This window comes from Eubalaena glacialis, chromosome 8 (genome assembly GCF_028564815.1).
Source record: "Eubalaena glacialis isolate mEubGla1 chromosome 8, mEubGla1.1.hap2.+ XY, whole genome shotgun sequence".
In the NCBI taxonomy this organism is placed as follows: domain Eukaryota; kingdom Metazoa; phylum Chordata; class Mammalia; order Artiodactyla; family Balaenidae; genus Eubalaena; species Eubalaena glacialis.
In genome coordinates, this window is record NC_083723.1 from 10,245,890 (window position 1) to 10,260,267 (window position 14,378).

Genomic DNA, 14,378 nt, shown 5'->3' on the forward strand with positions numbered 1-14,378 from the left:
CCAGCAGAGCTCATATTTCCAGATGGTAGTCAGGGAAGGCAGTGACCAAAGCCTGAGGGTGGCCTGGGCACGAGTGGCAATGCCAGTGGCTCAGCCACCTGCTCCCTCTCCTCTGGTTCCCAGACTCAAGGGGGCCTCTCCTCCTTAGGACATGAATTTGGAAGACCCTGTGACCCTGCCCTGGGAACTGGAAGTGGCAAAGTGGCAAAGTCTGCGGTGATAAGGCGATTGGGCTGTCGCTATGGTGATGGGGATGGAGGCCTTTTGCCATCAGCCCCAGTTTTCTGCATGGCAGCTCTAATGACAGGATGGTCAGCCCTGCAGAGGCTGGAGGGTGTGAGCGCAGAGGCCTGTTCCTGGTTGCCATGGCAGCGTGGGCCCTCGCAGGAGCGCAGAAAGCCCTGGCAGGAGAATTCCCCACTCCACACCTGGTCAGAGCAGGAAGTGTTGGGCCGTGACTGAGCCTCAGAGAAGCAGGTTGGGGTGTGAGAAAAGAACAGTCGCCCACAGCTTAATTACTCAAAAGCTGTCCCCCAGCCACAGGAGGAAGGAGGACCTTTTCTGCTGAGTCTGTCTAGAGAACACCACGCCGTCACAGCTCAGCACAGCCCGGAGAGAAAGCTGACCAGTGCTGACCAGCTCTGGAGCCCGGCAATGGCCCTGCCCCGACCATACCTGGCCTGACAAGGCCTCAGTGGGGAAGGGTCCCGACTGGGACCCAGAAGAGAAGGCTAGCAGGCTTGCTGGAGAACAATGAAAAGGAGGAAACTCTGTGATTGAACCTCAAGCAAGAAGCCAGCCAGAAGGTGGACCATATTCTACCAGACACTCGGGCTGGCCGTGACCCTTGGTTGGGAGAAGCCTGGGGATATTTCTGCCTTGGAAGCCCGTTGGGGAACACTGAGGGGTTCCAGCTCCCCCGGGCGGGCTGCGGTACAAATGCTGGATGACAGAGCCAGGATGGAGATCGCCAAGAAGGAAAAGGTAGCTCTCTGCTGCATTCGGTTTTCTAGAAGTGCTTCTTACTCGTTCCTGTATTCAGTGGTTTGTTTAACTTGACCAAGTGTTTGTGCCTCAGTATCTGATTGTATGTGCAGGTGCTTTAGGGACGACCTGCTGGGAGTGAATTATGAGGCATTGACTTTGGTAATGATTTTATTTTATTTTTATTTTTTAACATCTTTATTGGAGTATAATTGCTTTACAATGGTGTGTTAGTTTCTGCTTTATAGCAAAGTGAATCAGTTATACATATACATATGTTCCCATAGCTCTTCCTTCTTGCATTTCCCTCCCTCCCACCCTCCCTATCCCACCCCTCTAGGTGGTCACAAAGCACCGAGCTGATCTCCCTGTGCTATGTGGCTGCTTCCCACAAGCTATCTATTTTACGTTTGGTAGTGTATATATGTCCATGCCACTCTCTCACTTTGTCCCAGCTTACCCTTCCCCCTCCCCATACCCTCAAGTCCATTCTCTAGTAGGTCTGTGTCTTTATTCCCGTCTTGCCACTAGGTTCTTCGTGATCTTTTTTTTCTTTTTTCCTTAGATTCCATATATATGTGTTAGCATACTATATTTGTTTTTCTCTTTCTGACTTACTTCACTCTGTATGACAGACTCTAGGTCCATCCACCTCACTACAAATAACTCAATTTCATTTCTTTTTATGGCTGAGTAATATTCCATTGTATATATGTGCCACATCTTCTTTATCCATTCATCCGATGATGGACACTTAGGTTGCTTCCATGTCCTGGCTATTGTAAATAGAGCTGCAATGAACATTTTGGTACATGACTCTTTTTGAATTATGGTTTTCTCAGGGTATATGCCCAGTAGTGGGATTGCTGGGTCGTATGGTAGTTCTATTTTTAGTTTTTTAAGGAACCTCCATACTGTTCTCCATAGTGGCTGTATCCATTTACATTCCCACCAACAGTGCAAGAGGGTTCCCTTTTCTCCACACCCTCTCCAGCATTTATTGTTTGTAGATTTTTTGATGATGGCCTTTCTGACGGTGTGAGATGATACCTAATTGTAGTTTTGATTTGCATTTCTTTAATGATTAATGATGTTGAGCATTCTTTCATGTGTCTGTTGGCAATCTGTGTATCTTCTTTGGAGAAATGTCTATTTAGGTCTTCTGCCCATTTTTGGATTAGGTTTTTTGTTTTTTTGATATTGAGCTGCATGAGCTGCTTGTAAATTTTGGAGATTAATCCTTTGTCAGTTGCTTCGTTTGCAAATATTTTCTCCCATTCTGAGGGTTGTCTTTTGGTCTTGTTTATGGTTTCCTTTGCTGTGCAAAAGCTTTTAAGTTTCATTAGGTCCCATTTGTTTATTTTTGTTTTTATTTCCATTTCTCTAGGAGGTGGGTCAAAAGGATCTTGCTGTGATTTATGTCATAGAGTGTTCTGCCTATGTTTTCCTCTAAGAGTTTGATGGTGTCTCGCCTTACATTTAGGTCTTTAATCCATGTTGAGTTTATTTTTGTGTATGGTGTTAGGGAGTGTTCTCATTTCATTACTTTACATGTAGCTGTCCAGTTGAGGCACTGACTTTGTTGGGCAGACCAGGTCCTCTCCTTGCTGCTCCAGACTCCGGCCCTGTGACCTGGAAGTCACAGGCTGCCAGGAGGCCCGGGAGGTGACCTCTGTTGGGTACAGGGTCTGGGGAGTTTAGAGCCCCAGCTGGGGGGCTTGGGGCCTGGGATCTTGGTGGCAGAACCAACTGCCCAGCCATGAGGCAAGACTCAACAGACATCACGAAAGGTCTCAGATGCCTGCGCTTCCCTGCAGGAATCTCTTCCTAAGAAGCCTCAGGGCCGTTGCTCCTGGTGAGGATTGGAGAGCAGTTACTTTTTCCAAAGCAAAGAAAAATCCAGACATCCTCTGAGCCAGCCCTGTGTGCGAGCGGAGCCAGGGCTGGTGACAGGGCAGAGGGAAGAGCCTGCCTGTTCCCCCGAGCCAGGCGGGGCGGGGGAGGCAGAGGAGAGGGCCCATATCCAGTCCCTTTGGCATGGTTTCCTCCTCACATGTCTTTTCTTCTCCTTCTTCTGTGAAATGACAAGGTCAGCATAAACACTGGGCTCGTTCTGCTCCTGGCAGAGCTAATGATGTTGGGAGAAAAACAACCAGCCTGGGTCAGGGTGCCCGCAGCTGCGGGCAGCAGGAAGCCCACGTCTGCTGGTTCCTGGGGCGATGGCCGGAGTTTGGATGAGAAATCCTGCGCGAAGGGGCCGTGGAGTCCAGCTGGGGAGAAGGGAGGCGGGGTCTTTGGCACAAGCAGAGAGCTGGCGTGGCGACAGTGAGAGGTGGGGCCTGTGGCTCGCCGTGGGGAGCTGGTGTGGGGAGCCCACCACGTCAGACTGGGGCTGGCCCACGCCCCCTTCTCGTTTGTCCCAGGGACACAATGCTCCACGCGGTAAACCATTTCTGTTCCACACGTGCGGCGTGCTGGCCCCAGTTCAGCAGCCAGGCTGGTTCCAGATTGCTGGTGGGGGAGGGGGGGGTGTTTCACTGACAGCCTTGTCAGGGCAGAGAGGAGAGGGAGGCACTGCCTCTGGCACATGCCTTAGGGGGTACCAAAACCGTCAGTCATCAAGATAAATAATATTCTAATTCAAATTCTAAAGAATCAAAATCAATGCAAAAAATTACGATGAGCAAAATGCCAAATTTCTAAAGAAAGAGGGCCTGAGTATTACTGATTTTTTTCGCTTGTCTTAGGCCTGTGCCGGCTGCCCTTAGAGTGCCAGTTAGCAAGGTGCCAGGGCCAGACAAGGGAGGCGTGGGGCTGTGACGTCCACACTCCTCCCGTCTGTCCTAGCTGCCCAGAGGACCCACCTCTTGTCTGGGGGCTGGGGGAGTGGGGCGGGGGCGCTTCAGCTTGGTTTCAGGGCCATCCTAAGGATCTGAGGTTTTGCTGCCAGGCCCACCCAGGTCCAGCCCTGCATCCCCGGGAAGTGATACACCCACCCCAAGCCAGCATGTAGCCTGGAGTGGTCAGCTGGGGCTGTATCCACTGCAGGCTCCCAGGAGGAGAGCCTTCAGGTTGCTTTGGAGGGAACTGAAGTGCTGCTGGTTTTGCTCGCTCTTTTTTTTTTTTTTTAATTAATTAATTAATTAATTTGTTTTTGGCTGTGTCGGGTCTTCACTGCTGCGCGCGGGCTTTCTCTAGTTGCAGCGAGCCGGGGGCCACTCTTCGATGCGGTGCGCGGGCTTCTCATTGTGGTGGCTTCTCTTTGTTGCAGAGCATGGGCTCTAGGCACACGGGCTTCAGTAGTTGTGGCACATGGGCTCAGTAGTTGTGGCTCGCAGGCTCTAGAGCGCAGGCTCAGTAGTTGCGGCACACGGGCTTAGTCGCTCCACAGCATGTGGGATCTTCCCGGACCAGGGCTCGAACCCGTGTCCCCTGCATTGGCAGGCAGGTGCTTAACCGCTGCGCCACCAGGGTAGTCCTGGTTTTGCCCTTTCTGTTTCTCTGGTTCATCTTGCCTCTGTGACCTGTCGGATCACCTGTGGTCATCCCCCTATAATCTGCAAGAGTGTGTGGCCTCAGTACCGTTTTCAGTGGCTTCCCTGTGGGGATGGCAGCTTCTTACATGGTTTTTCTAGGGCTCCTTGGGGGAGGCCCCTCCTACTGATGCTGCTTTCCCTCCCCTCCAGACTGTGGCTGTGGAAGCCCACCACTGAGTCATTCCCTTGGCATGGAAATCTCTCTTTTTTCCCCCATAGTTTCATCATCTGTAAATGGGTTAAAAATATCATCTTTTTCTTTAAAAAAAAATTTTTTAATGAAGTATAGTTAATTTTCAATGTTTCAGGTATACAGCAAAGTGATTCAGATACATATATCCTTTTTTAGATTCTTTTCCATTATCGGTTATTACAACATATGAAATATAGTTCCCTGTGCTATACAGTAGGTCCTTGTTGTTTATCTATTTTATATATAGCAGTGTGTATCTGTTAATCCCAAATTCCTAATTTATCCCTCCCTCCCTTTTCCCCTTTGGTAACCATAAGTTTGTTTTTTATGCCTGTGAGTCTATTTCTGTTTTGTAAATAAGTTCATTTGTACCATTTTTTTTTTGGATTCCACATATAAGTGATATCATAAGATATTTGTTTTTCTCTGTCTGACTTACTTCACTTAGTATGATAATCTCTAGGTCCGTCCATGTTGCTGCAAATGGCATTATTTCATTCTTTTTTGTGGCTGAGTAATATTCCAGTGTATATAAGTACCATGTCTTCTTTATCCGGTCATCTGTCAGCGGACATTTACGTTGCTATGGAGTTCTATCTCTTGATGGCACAACTTCTAGAAGACCTGAAATTGGGTCCTGGGCTCAGGGGTCTGCCGAGCTGTGTGCGGCAGGGGTGTGTTGGAAGGTCAGCAGGCGTCTACAGGCATTCACAGGACATAAGGCCGAGGTCCTGGTCTATTCTTCCTGGAAGTTCCTGGTCTATTCTTCCCCCTCCCTCATTTGCGCCCTTCTGCTGGTGGGCGGGAGCGATGGGGGCTCCAGAGCCCGTACAGTTTGCTTTATGTGGTGGGTTTGGGGAGCACTTTTCAGGAGGAAAGCTGGGAAGGTAACACCCCAGGTGTCTTAGTCTGCCCGGCTGCCATAACAAAATACTGTGGACTGGGTGACTTAACCAGCAGACATTGCTTCCTCACAGTTCTGGACACTGGAAGTCTGAGATCAGGGTGACATCATGGTCAGATTCTGGGGAGGGCCCCCTTCCTGGCTTGCAGACGGCTGCCTTCCTGCTGTGTCTTCACATAGTTGCGGGGGGGAGGGAGAGCATTCTGATCTCTTCCTCTTGCGGGGGCTCTACCCTCATGCCCTCATCTAACCCTAATCACTTCCCAAAGGCCCCACCTCCTGACACCATACACTGGGGGTTAGGGCTTCGACATATGAATTTGGGGGAACACAATTCAGTCTATAGCATGAGGGGTGGGGGTGAGAGCCATAGGGGGCACTGACCTCCCTCCATTCAGCCCCCCTCAGCTGCCCTGGGCACTTTGCTGCTGAAGGAGAAGGCTCAGAGATGGGGTGAGTCTGCATCACTTGGCAGGCATGCTTATCCAGGTTCCCTGGCAGGACTTGTCCCAGCGGATCTGGGGCCCCAGCAGGAGAGATGCCCCTCCCCCCAAGCCCCTTGGAGACCTTGCTGCTGCCAGATGCTCAGGAGGACGCGAAGCTCCAGGTGGCCCCCAAGCAGGTGTTCTGGGAAAGGGGCCTACGCAGGGAGGAGCAGATGGCCCCACTGAACAGAGCGGTGACAAGACCCTGCGTGTGGGGGGAACCAGGCTCCCCGTGGCTGGTGTGGATTCAGCAGCAGGGGCTGGGGCTCTGCCTGCCTGCCGTGGGCCCCTCTCGGCCAGGAGCCGCTGGCTCTGAGCAGTGTGAGACGTTGTCGCTGCGGTCCCGTGATGGGGCTGGGCTGGGAGGCCGTGGAGCAGAGACTGCCCCAGGAGAGCTGAGCAAGCGGCCTGCGTCCCAGGCCTCAGGGTCCAGATGCCTCAGGAAGAGCATTAAAATCCCCAGCGGGACCGTGCTCCGGAGAGGCGTCATCGTCTGGGGCTTCTCGGGTCAGGAGCAGGCCAAGGGGACCGGGCAGTGAGACGCAGTGCAGACCCAGCCAGGCCCACGCCTGCTTCTGCAGCAGCAGGACCGGAGGGTGGGAGCGGGGGAGAGGCACAGAGTGCTCTCGGCCGCCTCCCCGATTTCTGCAGAGCTGCCCTCAAGCCACCTGAGGCAAGAGAGGTGAGAGCTGCATTCAAGGGAGGCCCTCCAGGGAAGGTTCTGGGGCCCCCACTGTGGGCTGCGCTGCAGCCTTTGGGGACAGCCCAGGCGTGTTCCCCATGTCCCCCCATCCCTGCGACAGAGGGGCAGGCCTAGCCTGGCCCGGCCCCTCCACCTTCATCTCACTTCCCTTCTCATGGGCGGACGCTGATCCTCAGGAGGACGCGGCTCTTCCTCTGTCTCTCTCTTTGTTTCTCTGTCTCTCTCCTTCTCCTGTCTCTCTGTCTCGGTCTCTGCGTCTCTCTGTGTGTGTCTCTATCTCCCTATCTCTCTGTCTTTGTCTATTTCTGCCTCTTTTTCTTTCCCTCTCTTTCTATGTCTCTCTTGGTCTGTCTGTCTGTCTCTTCATCTCTGTGTGTGTCTCTTGCTGTCACTGTGTCTCTGTGTGTGTGTCTCTCGCTGTTTCTCTGTGTCTCTGTCCCTCTCTCTGTCTCGGGCTGGGTGCACATTGAGAAGAGGCCCCCTCGTCCCCCCCAAGCCTGCTGCCTCCCACATCACCCCCTCAGGGCTGGGTCTGCCCCCTGCCCAGGTTCCTCCCAGACTGGAGTCCCCTCGGGCCCCTCCTCTGCACCCCTGCTCTGCTCAGCACAGGACTCCCTGCTGGGCCCACGCCCTCCTCTCCCAGGCCACTTCCCTCCTCAGCCTCCAGGGGCCTCCCGGGAAGCTTCTTGGCGTCCACCAAGGCCCCTGGTCGTCTGACCACCACCATGTCCTCTCTTGCGCCATGTATTCTATTCCTTTATTTCTGAAAGAGCAGCCGTTTCCTGGTGACCAGTTTGTGTACAGGCCATCGAGCTGTTTAGAGAAGCCAGCTTTATGGGACTAAGTTCCAGCAAGTACATGTGCCTGATGAGGGTCCATTTCTGTTTGTTTACTTCTGCTCCAAGGAATCCCTCACTGCAGCCACTCAATGTTTCAGATACGGCTGTGGTGCCAGCTCCTGCCTCCCCTTTCTCAGTGAAGTTTAAAGCCAGTTGTCAAGTTTCATAAAAAGCACCATGGGGGTTTTGACTTGGGGAGAGATGAACCTTCCACCCCAGAATATGGACCACTTCCCCCCGATTCAGATGGTCTTTTTTGCTTTTCGGACACGTGTTCACATTTTCTCTCTTTGGGTCTTGGGCTCTCCTCTCCACGAGACTTGAGCTCCTGGCCCAGGCCTCTCCCTGACCCCTGAGAAAGCCAGTCTGGCTCATCCTCCTCCGGCCATTGACGCCAGAAGGTCCCGTCCTGAGGGCTGGGGCGGGCCAGGGTGCTTGGGCTCTGAGCCTCCCGCAGGCTCCCCTATCATGTGAAGAGCAAGTGCAAGGATGGGAAGGGAGCGGTGATCAAGAGCAGGGCAGCTCCCGGACGCCGAGCTGGGTGCCGGGGGTCCCACCAGCTGCTGGAACCAGCGGGAATTGCCAGGTGCTGACAGCCCAGCCATGTGCTAGACCGAAGGGAGGTGATTGGGATGGGCACTGGGGGAGCGGGGCTGCAGAGGCCACGAAGGCCAGAGCGTGTACCCAGAACAAGAGCGGTCCTGCGGGGTAAGGGGGACAAAGGGCCAGGTGTGCGGGCAGACCGTGCTAGAGAACCCACCCTTCCGGGTGGGCGGCCGGCTCCCCCTGGGCCCCGATGCCTCAGGACCCCCTGCAGTCATCCTGCCCTGCTCTTGATCACCACCCCCTTCCCATCCCCGCACTTGCTCTTCACATGTCTCGCTCAATCCATATCTGCTCTGCCCCCCTCGGCTGCCCCCCACCAGGCCGCACCTGCCCAGCTGGCGGCAGTGGGCAGGTCTTCCAAGTCTCCCCCCCTGGTGCTGGACCCAAGCAGGAGTCTCACCGAGGGGAAGAGCCCCAGCGATGGGCCCTTGCTCCCAAGTCCCCGCCGGCCAGGTCTGCCCGCTGCACCCAAGCAGGAGTCTCACCGAGGGGAAGAGCCCCAGCGATGGGCCCTTGCTCCCAAGTCCCCGCCGGCCAGGTCTGCCCGCTGCACCCAAGCAGGAGTCTCACCGAGGGGAAGAGCCCCAGCGATGGGCCCTTGCTCCCAAGTCCCCGCCGGCCAGGTCTGCCCGCTGCACCCAAGCAGGAGTCTCACCGAGGGGAAGAGCCCCAGCGATGGGCCCTTGCTCCCAAGTCCCCGCCGGCCAGGTCTGCCCGCTGCACCCAAGCAGGAGTCTCACCGAGGGGAAGAGCCCCAGCGATGGGCCCTTGCTCCCAAGTCCCCGCCGGCCAGGTCTGCCCGCTGCACCCAAGCAGGAGTCTCACCGAGGGGAAGAGCCCCAGCGATGGGCCCTTGCTCCCAAGTCCCCGCCGGCCAGGTCTGCCCGCTGCTCAACCACTGGCTGTTCTCGGCGATGGTTCTCGGAGGCTGCCCTGCCCCTAATTTCACAGAGGAGGGCTCTGCAGGCAGAGAAGCCCTGTGAGTTGCTGAAGTCACACAGGGTGAGTGATGGAGACTTGGGTTCAGTGAGAGCATTTGTTCTTAGGCAGTGGCTTCGTGAGCCCAGAGGGGGCCCCTGGAGAGGGCAGAGCCTGCATGGGCTCTGGAGCCAGCTCCCTCGAGGCCTGCTGAGATCTGGGCGGCTCTGGGCCTCACCTGCCTGGTCTGCAAAATGGGGCAATAGCAGCGTGTGCCACCTAGGCTGGGTGTGGAGACTCCTGTGAGGTGTGGCTGGAGCTCGATCAGATGGGGACGCGGGGACCAGGAGCTTCTGAGAGGCCCCAGGGCTCTGGCCACCGCTGCTCACCGCTCCGGGGTTGACACTGCCTACACTGTCTCCTTTGCTCCCGCCCCTCCAAGGCGTCCTAGCATAGTGTGCTTGGGGAAGCGCATTCAGGACCACGGCCTTATGTCCCGTGAATGCCTGTAGATGCCTGCTGACCTTCCAACACACCCCTGCCACACACAGCTCAGCAGACCCCTGAGCCCTGGGCAGGCCCCTGGGTGTTGAGTGGTGAGCCAGCTCGGCACAGGCTGTGGTCCTCCACACTGGGCACCCTGGGCTTGCCCATCCCTCGGGGGCCCACTGTGCTGGCCACCCTGCCCAGGCAGGAGACCTGTTTGATCTCGGAGAGACGGCAGTGAGCGGTGGCTTGAAGCGAGATCTAGTTCCCTGCCCAGGAATTGAACCTGGGCAGCCTGGATCAAAACCAGGAATCCTAGCTGCTAGACCACCAGGGGCTAGAGGCTAGAAACAAAATTCCCCTGGCCCTTGCCCCCAGTGAAAAATGCATTTCTCAAGGAGGCAAAAACTGTAAAAATGGGTACAAGTTGACTATTAGAGACACAGTACAAGTGGGAGAGCACACAGAGAAACCATTTGTTTAGTTAAGACAGAAGTAAGGCAGAGATGCACACCCGGAGAGCAAGGGTGTGGGCGTCCTCCCTAATGAGGAGGAGAGTGGTAAAGAAGCGGTTAAAGCATTCATATAGGGCAGTTCTTCCAGGTCTTTGTTTACCTTTGACCAATTACCTGGTTTCTTTTTCCGCACCTGCCCTGCCCTAGGACCTCCCCAACATGCGTGTGCAACTTTCTTTCATGATGGATTCCAGCCCAGAGGCCTATGGGGGGCCTTGGCATCACATATTATGGGGTAGCGCCCCCTCCTTTTTGACCCCCAAGGAGACTTTCTGCGCATGTGTAGTGTCTCCTTTGCCCCAAGGATGGGAAATATGTGACCTCTTGATCTTTTCCGCAAACAGGGTTTAGCCCCTCTCTGTTCCTGCCATGACTGTTATCTTAAAGTATCTTCAGGAGACAAAGCCTGGCTATTTACCTTGTTTCTGTTGTTATTTCTATTTTGAAGTGCAAACAGGAGGCTGGTTGTAAATGTCCGGGCTGAAGCCCATCTTTTTCTCACCCCAAGCAATGTAAACAAGAGGCCAGTTGTAAATGCCTAGTCTGGAGCCCATCTATCTTGTCCCTCACAGGGCATCAGCAACAGACCTGGGTGGAGTACTTCAGGCCTGTAAGGACCCAGCAGATCCATCCTTTGCCCCCAGGGGAGGTGAGGGGCAGGAGGAGATAAAGACCCTCCCTCGTTAGCACCCCCCAGAGAGCAGAACTGGTCTGGGCACCCAGATGGGAGGGAGGCCAGCTCCACCTCCAAGGACTGCCCTCTGCTCCCAGCCTGTGCCTGGCTGGGCTGCAGGCTCAACCCCACTCTTCCCCTTTCCAGCAGGGTGGCCTTCGGCGACTTTGAAATCCCTCCAGACCTCAGTTTCCCCTCCTGTACAGCGCCCCCCCTGGGCTGCTGTGTGGGTGTGAGCCCCTGAGTGTGCGCCTCTCGCAGGCATGAGCAGGGCGGGGCCCTCATGCTAGGTAACCGAGCGCCGACCTTTCCAGAACAACACTTCCACCGTGAGTAGAAGCGCAGAAAAGTCCCACAAGTAGACAGATGGGAGGAGGAACGCGATGCGCCCGCTTCCAGAAGATACAGAGTCCTCGCCCTGCGTCCTCCATCCCTCCGATCTCTGCTTCCGTCGTTGTCATTCCATCTTCTTCTCTGACCTTCCTGCCTTCCCCTTCCCTCTTCTAAGGATGCTTATGATGTCATTGGGCCCACGGGATAATCCCGGACCATCTCCCTGTCTCAGGGTTCTTAACAGCTGCCACGTCCCTTTTGCCATGTAAGGCCACGTTTCACAGACTCCAAGGACTAGGAATTCTTGGGGACGATGGCTTTGCCTCCCTGGCCACCCTCCCCCCACCTCAGTGACGGGCACAGCCCCGCCTGCCTGCCTCACCCTTTGGCTCACTGGCTTTGAGGACTTTTTCTTTTCAGCTGTAGATATCCGCCCCCCACACCCGCCCAACCGCACACACGCTTTTAATCAAATTCTGACACTTTTAGGACTCCCCTGGCGGTCCAATGATTAAGACTCCGTGCTTCCACTGCGGGGGGCACGGGTTAGATCCCTGGTCGGGGAACTAAGATCCCGCAGGCCGTGGGGCACAGCCAAAAAAAAAAAAAAAAATTCTGACACTTTTAATCAAAATCTTATAAAACAGACCACACAGAGCTATTCCCCTTCCTGGGCAGCCCTGAGGAGGGCAAAAGAGGAGGCTGCCCAAGCCCAGACCCGTGCAAGGTCACAGCCTGCGTTTTCCCTACGTTCAGGAATTGGTACCAGACTCCTGCGTGGCCCAGTGGAGGGCAGGAGAGGCCAGGCTAGGGGAGGGGCTGGGGGTCCATAAACAGCAGAAGGAAAGGACTGAGAACCAGGGCAAGTGGCTCCTGGGCATCTTAGGGAGTTTGGGATGAGGTGCACGGCACGCCCTTCCTTTTCAATCCTTTCCAGGTGGGCTGGCCAGGAAGGCCAGCGAGAAGGGATGCTGCACAGGGGCCTGTGGGGGAAGCCAGCCCAGATGGGATGTGCCCATGAGGGTTTCGAGGCAGGAAGAACACTCAGGACGGGACACGTTGGGTCACGAGGCCCTGCAGCACAGGAGAAAACCACTTTCCTAGGGGAGGGGCAAGGACTTGACGCTTCTGATCCGTGAGGATGAAGGGACAGCACCGCCAGGAACAGCCAGGAGTCCCCCGCCTTTCCCCTTGTCCACGGCCAAGTGCTCTGCTTGTGTCTGATGGGTGACCCTCAAGGTGTCAGCCTTCCCTCCAATGCAGGCACATACCCCCGCACATCACCGTCCAGGGGAAACGCAGCATTTTCTAGTAGGCACGTTACAGAAGTAAAAAGAAATAGATTTATTTACATAATGCTTTATTTAACCCACTATAAACAGAATATTATTGGGACTTCCCTGGCGGTCCAGTGGTTAGGACTCTGTACTTCCACTGCTGAGGGCCCAGGTTCCATCCCTGGCTGGGGAACTAAGATCCTGCAAGCTGCGCAGTGCGGCCGAAAAAAATATATATATATATTATCATTGAAATGTGTAATCTACATAAAAACTGTTAATGAAATATTTCACATGCTATGGTTCATATTGCTTTCCAAAGCCATGTGTATTTTCCACGTACAGCATCTCCCAATGTGGACTTGCCACGTTTCAGGTGCCCAAGAGCCACATGTAGCCAGTGGCTACCACCCTCGATAGCACAGGTCACAGCCAGTCTGACAGGTGGTCACCCAGGGAATCGTCAGGAATCTCTGGCCATAAGCAACGCAAACTCAATGGAACCAGAGGAAGCAAAGAGGGGCTGGACTGGCCTGATGGGCCAAGCTCCATGTGCTGAGGTGAGGGCAGCTTTGGGGAGCAGGATCTGAGACTCAAAGGCGGCCAAGGTCCCTCTGTCCACCTCTGTCTGGGGCTGGCGTCACTCTGCCCACCTGACGATGGGGACCCGGTCATAGGAGCTCCAGGCTCACAGCCTTACATCCTTATAACCAGAGAGAAAGGAGAGCTCTTTCCTGTGAGTTCTCGCTAGACACGATTCCCAGGAAGGACTCCTCGGGCCTCTGTTGGGACCACAAACCCACTGGAGATCCACAGGGTGGGCACAATCTGACCGGCCCAGCCCGAGGCACTGGCTGCCCGAGACACTAGAATCAGCCGCCTTCAGGAGTCAGAGGGCTGGTGTAGGGACACAGGACAAGGGCCCTGTTCTGGGCACACCCGGCCTGACCCCTGTCCATGCCTATCCTAACAGCAGCGTGGCCGCCGCGCAGCCCAGCTCCACTCACCAAGACACTCACAGGCCTGCGCTCGGCTCTGTCTTGCAGAGCCCATCCTTGCCGTGTGCCCCTTGGCCAGCTGGCCCCAGCAGCCCTTCTGCCCTCCCATCCTCACCCCCACGCCTGGCTCCACTGGCCATCCCACTCCAGGTCCTCACCTTGCAAGCCCACTTTTCCCACTGCTTCCATAGTGAGCCATCTAAACGCAATTCCAGGCGTGCCTTCCCTGCACAGAACCTCCCATGGCCTCAGTGCAGAGCCAGACCCTCAGAGGGCAGCCCAGATTTTAGCCTCAAGGCCTGAAATCTGCTGCCACACTCCAGCCACCCCAGACCCAGTGCCCTTCACTGTACCCAGTCGAGCTCCTTGGCCTTGGCTGTTGTTCTCTGCCTGCCTGGCTACTGGCACAAGGAGCATGGGTGAGCAGGTCACAATTATAGCTTTAAATTTAGTGGGACTCTTCTTGTACCTCTACTGGAAGCAGCCCTCCTCTGAGAACCAGGACCTCTGGGCCCACAAAACCTAAGGTTGTGGGTACAGAAAGAACAAATTCTCCAAATGGGTCAGGAGGAGTGATGAAGAGCCTTTGGTTCCCAGACCCATGTATTTTACCTTCTAGGGACACAGCATCACCCAGTGGCCATTAAAGAGGACATTGCACCCTGGAGGACACCTGCCCCTTCTATAGGGGAGCATCTTCAAGCTGACAGCTCAGTTGTACCTTCAGGAGGCTGTTTGACCACTGTACAAGGGGGGCAGCTTCTAGGTGGGAGGACTAGTGGATCCTGTGGACCTTGGGCTAACTGCCAAGCCTCCTTTGCCATGAAGCGGGTCCTTCGTCTGTGATCATGTTGTGGAGGATCTCATATCAGTAGGTCAGACATTCTGTGGTTCCTCGGTTGGTGGAACTGGCTGAAACACTGAACAT

At 55.1% G+C, this 14,378-nt stretch overlaps 1 protein-coding gene across 1 annotated transcript in view; it reads left to right on the plus strand.

Annotated features, from left to right (window-relative positions):
- Positions 1 to 397: 397 nt before the first annotated feature.
- Positions 398 to 14,378, plus strand: part of GCK (glucokinase) — a 48,491-nt gene continuing 34,510 nt past the window's right edge. Inside the window, exon 1 of the mRNA XM_061198392.1 lies at positions 398 to 984. Coding sequence (XP_061054375.1) covers positions 940 to 984 — 45 coding nt within the window. The 5' untranslated portion in view covers positions 398 to 939. The remainder of the gene's footprint in view (positions 985 to 14,378) is intronic.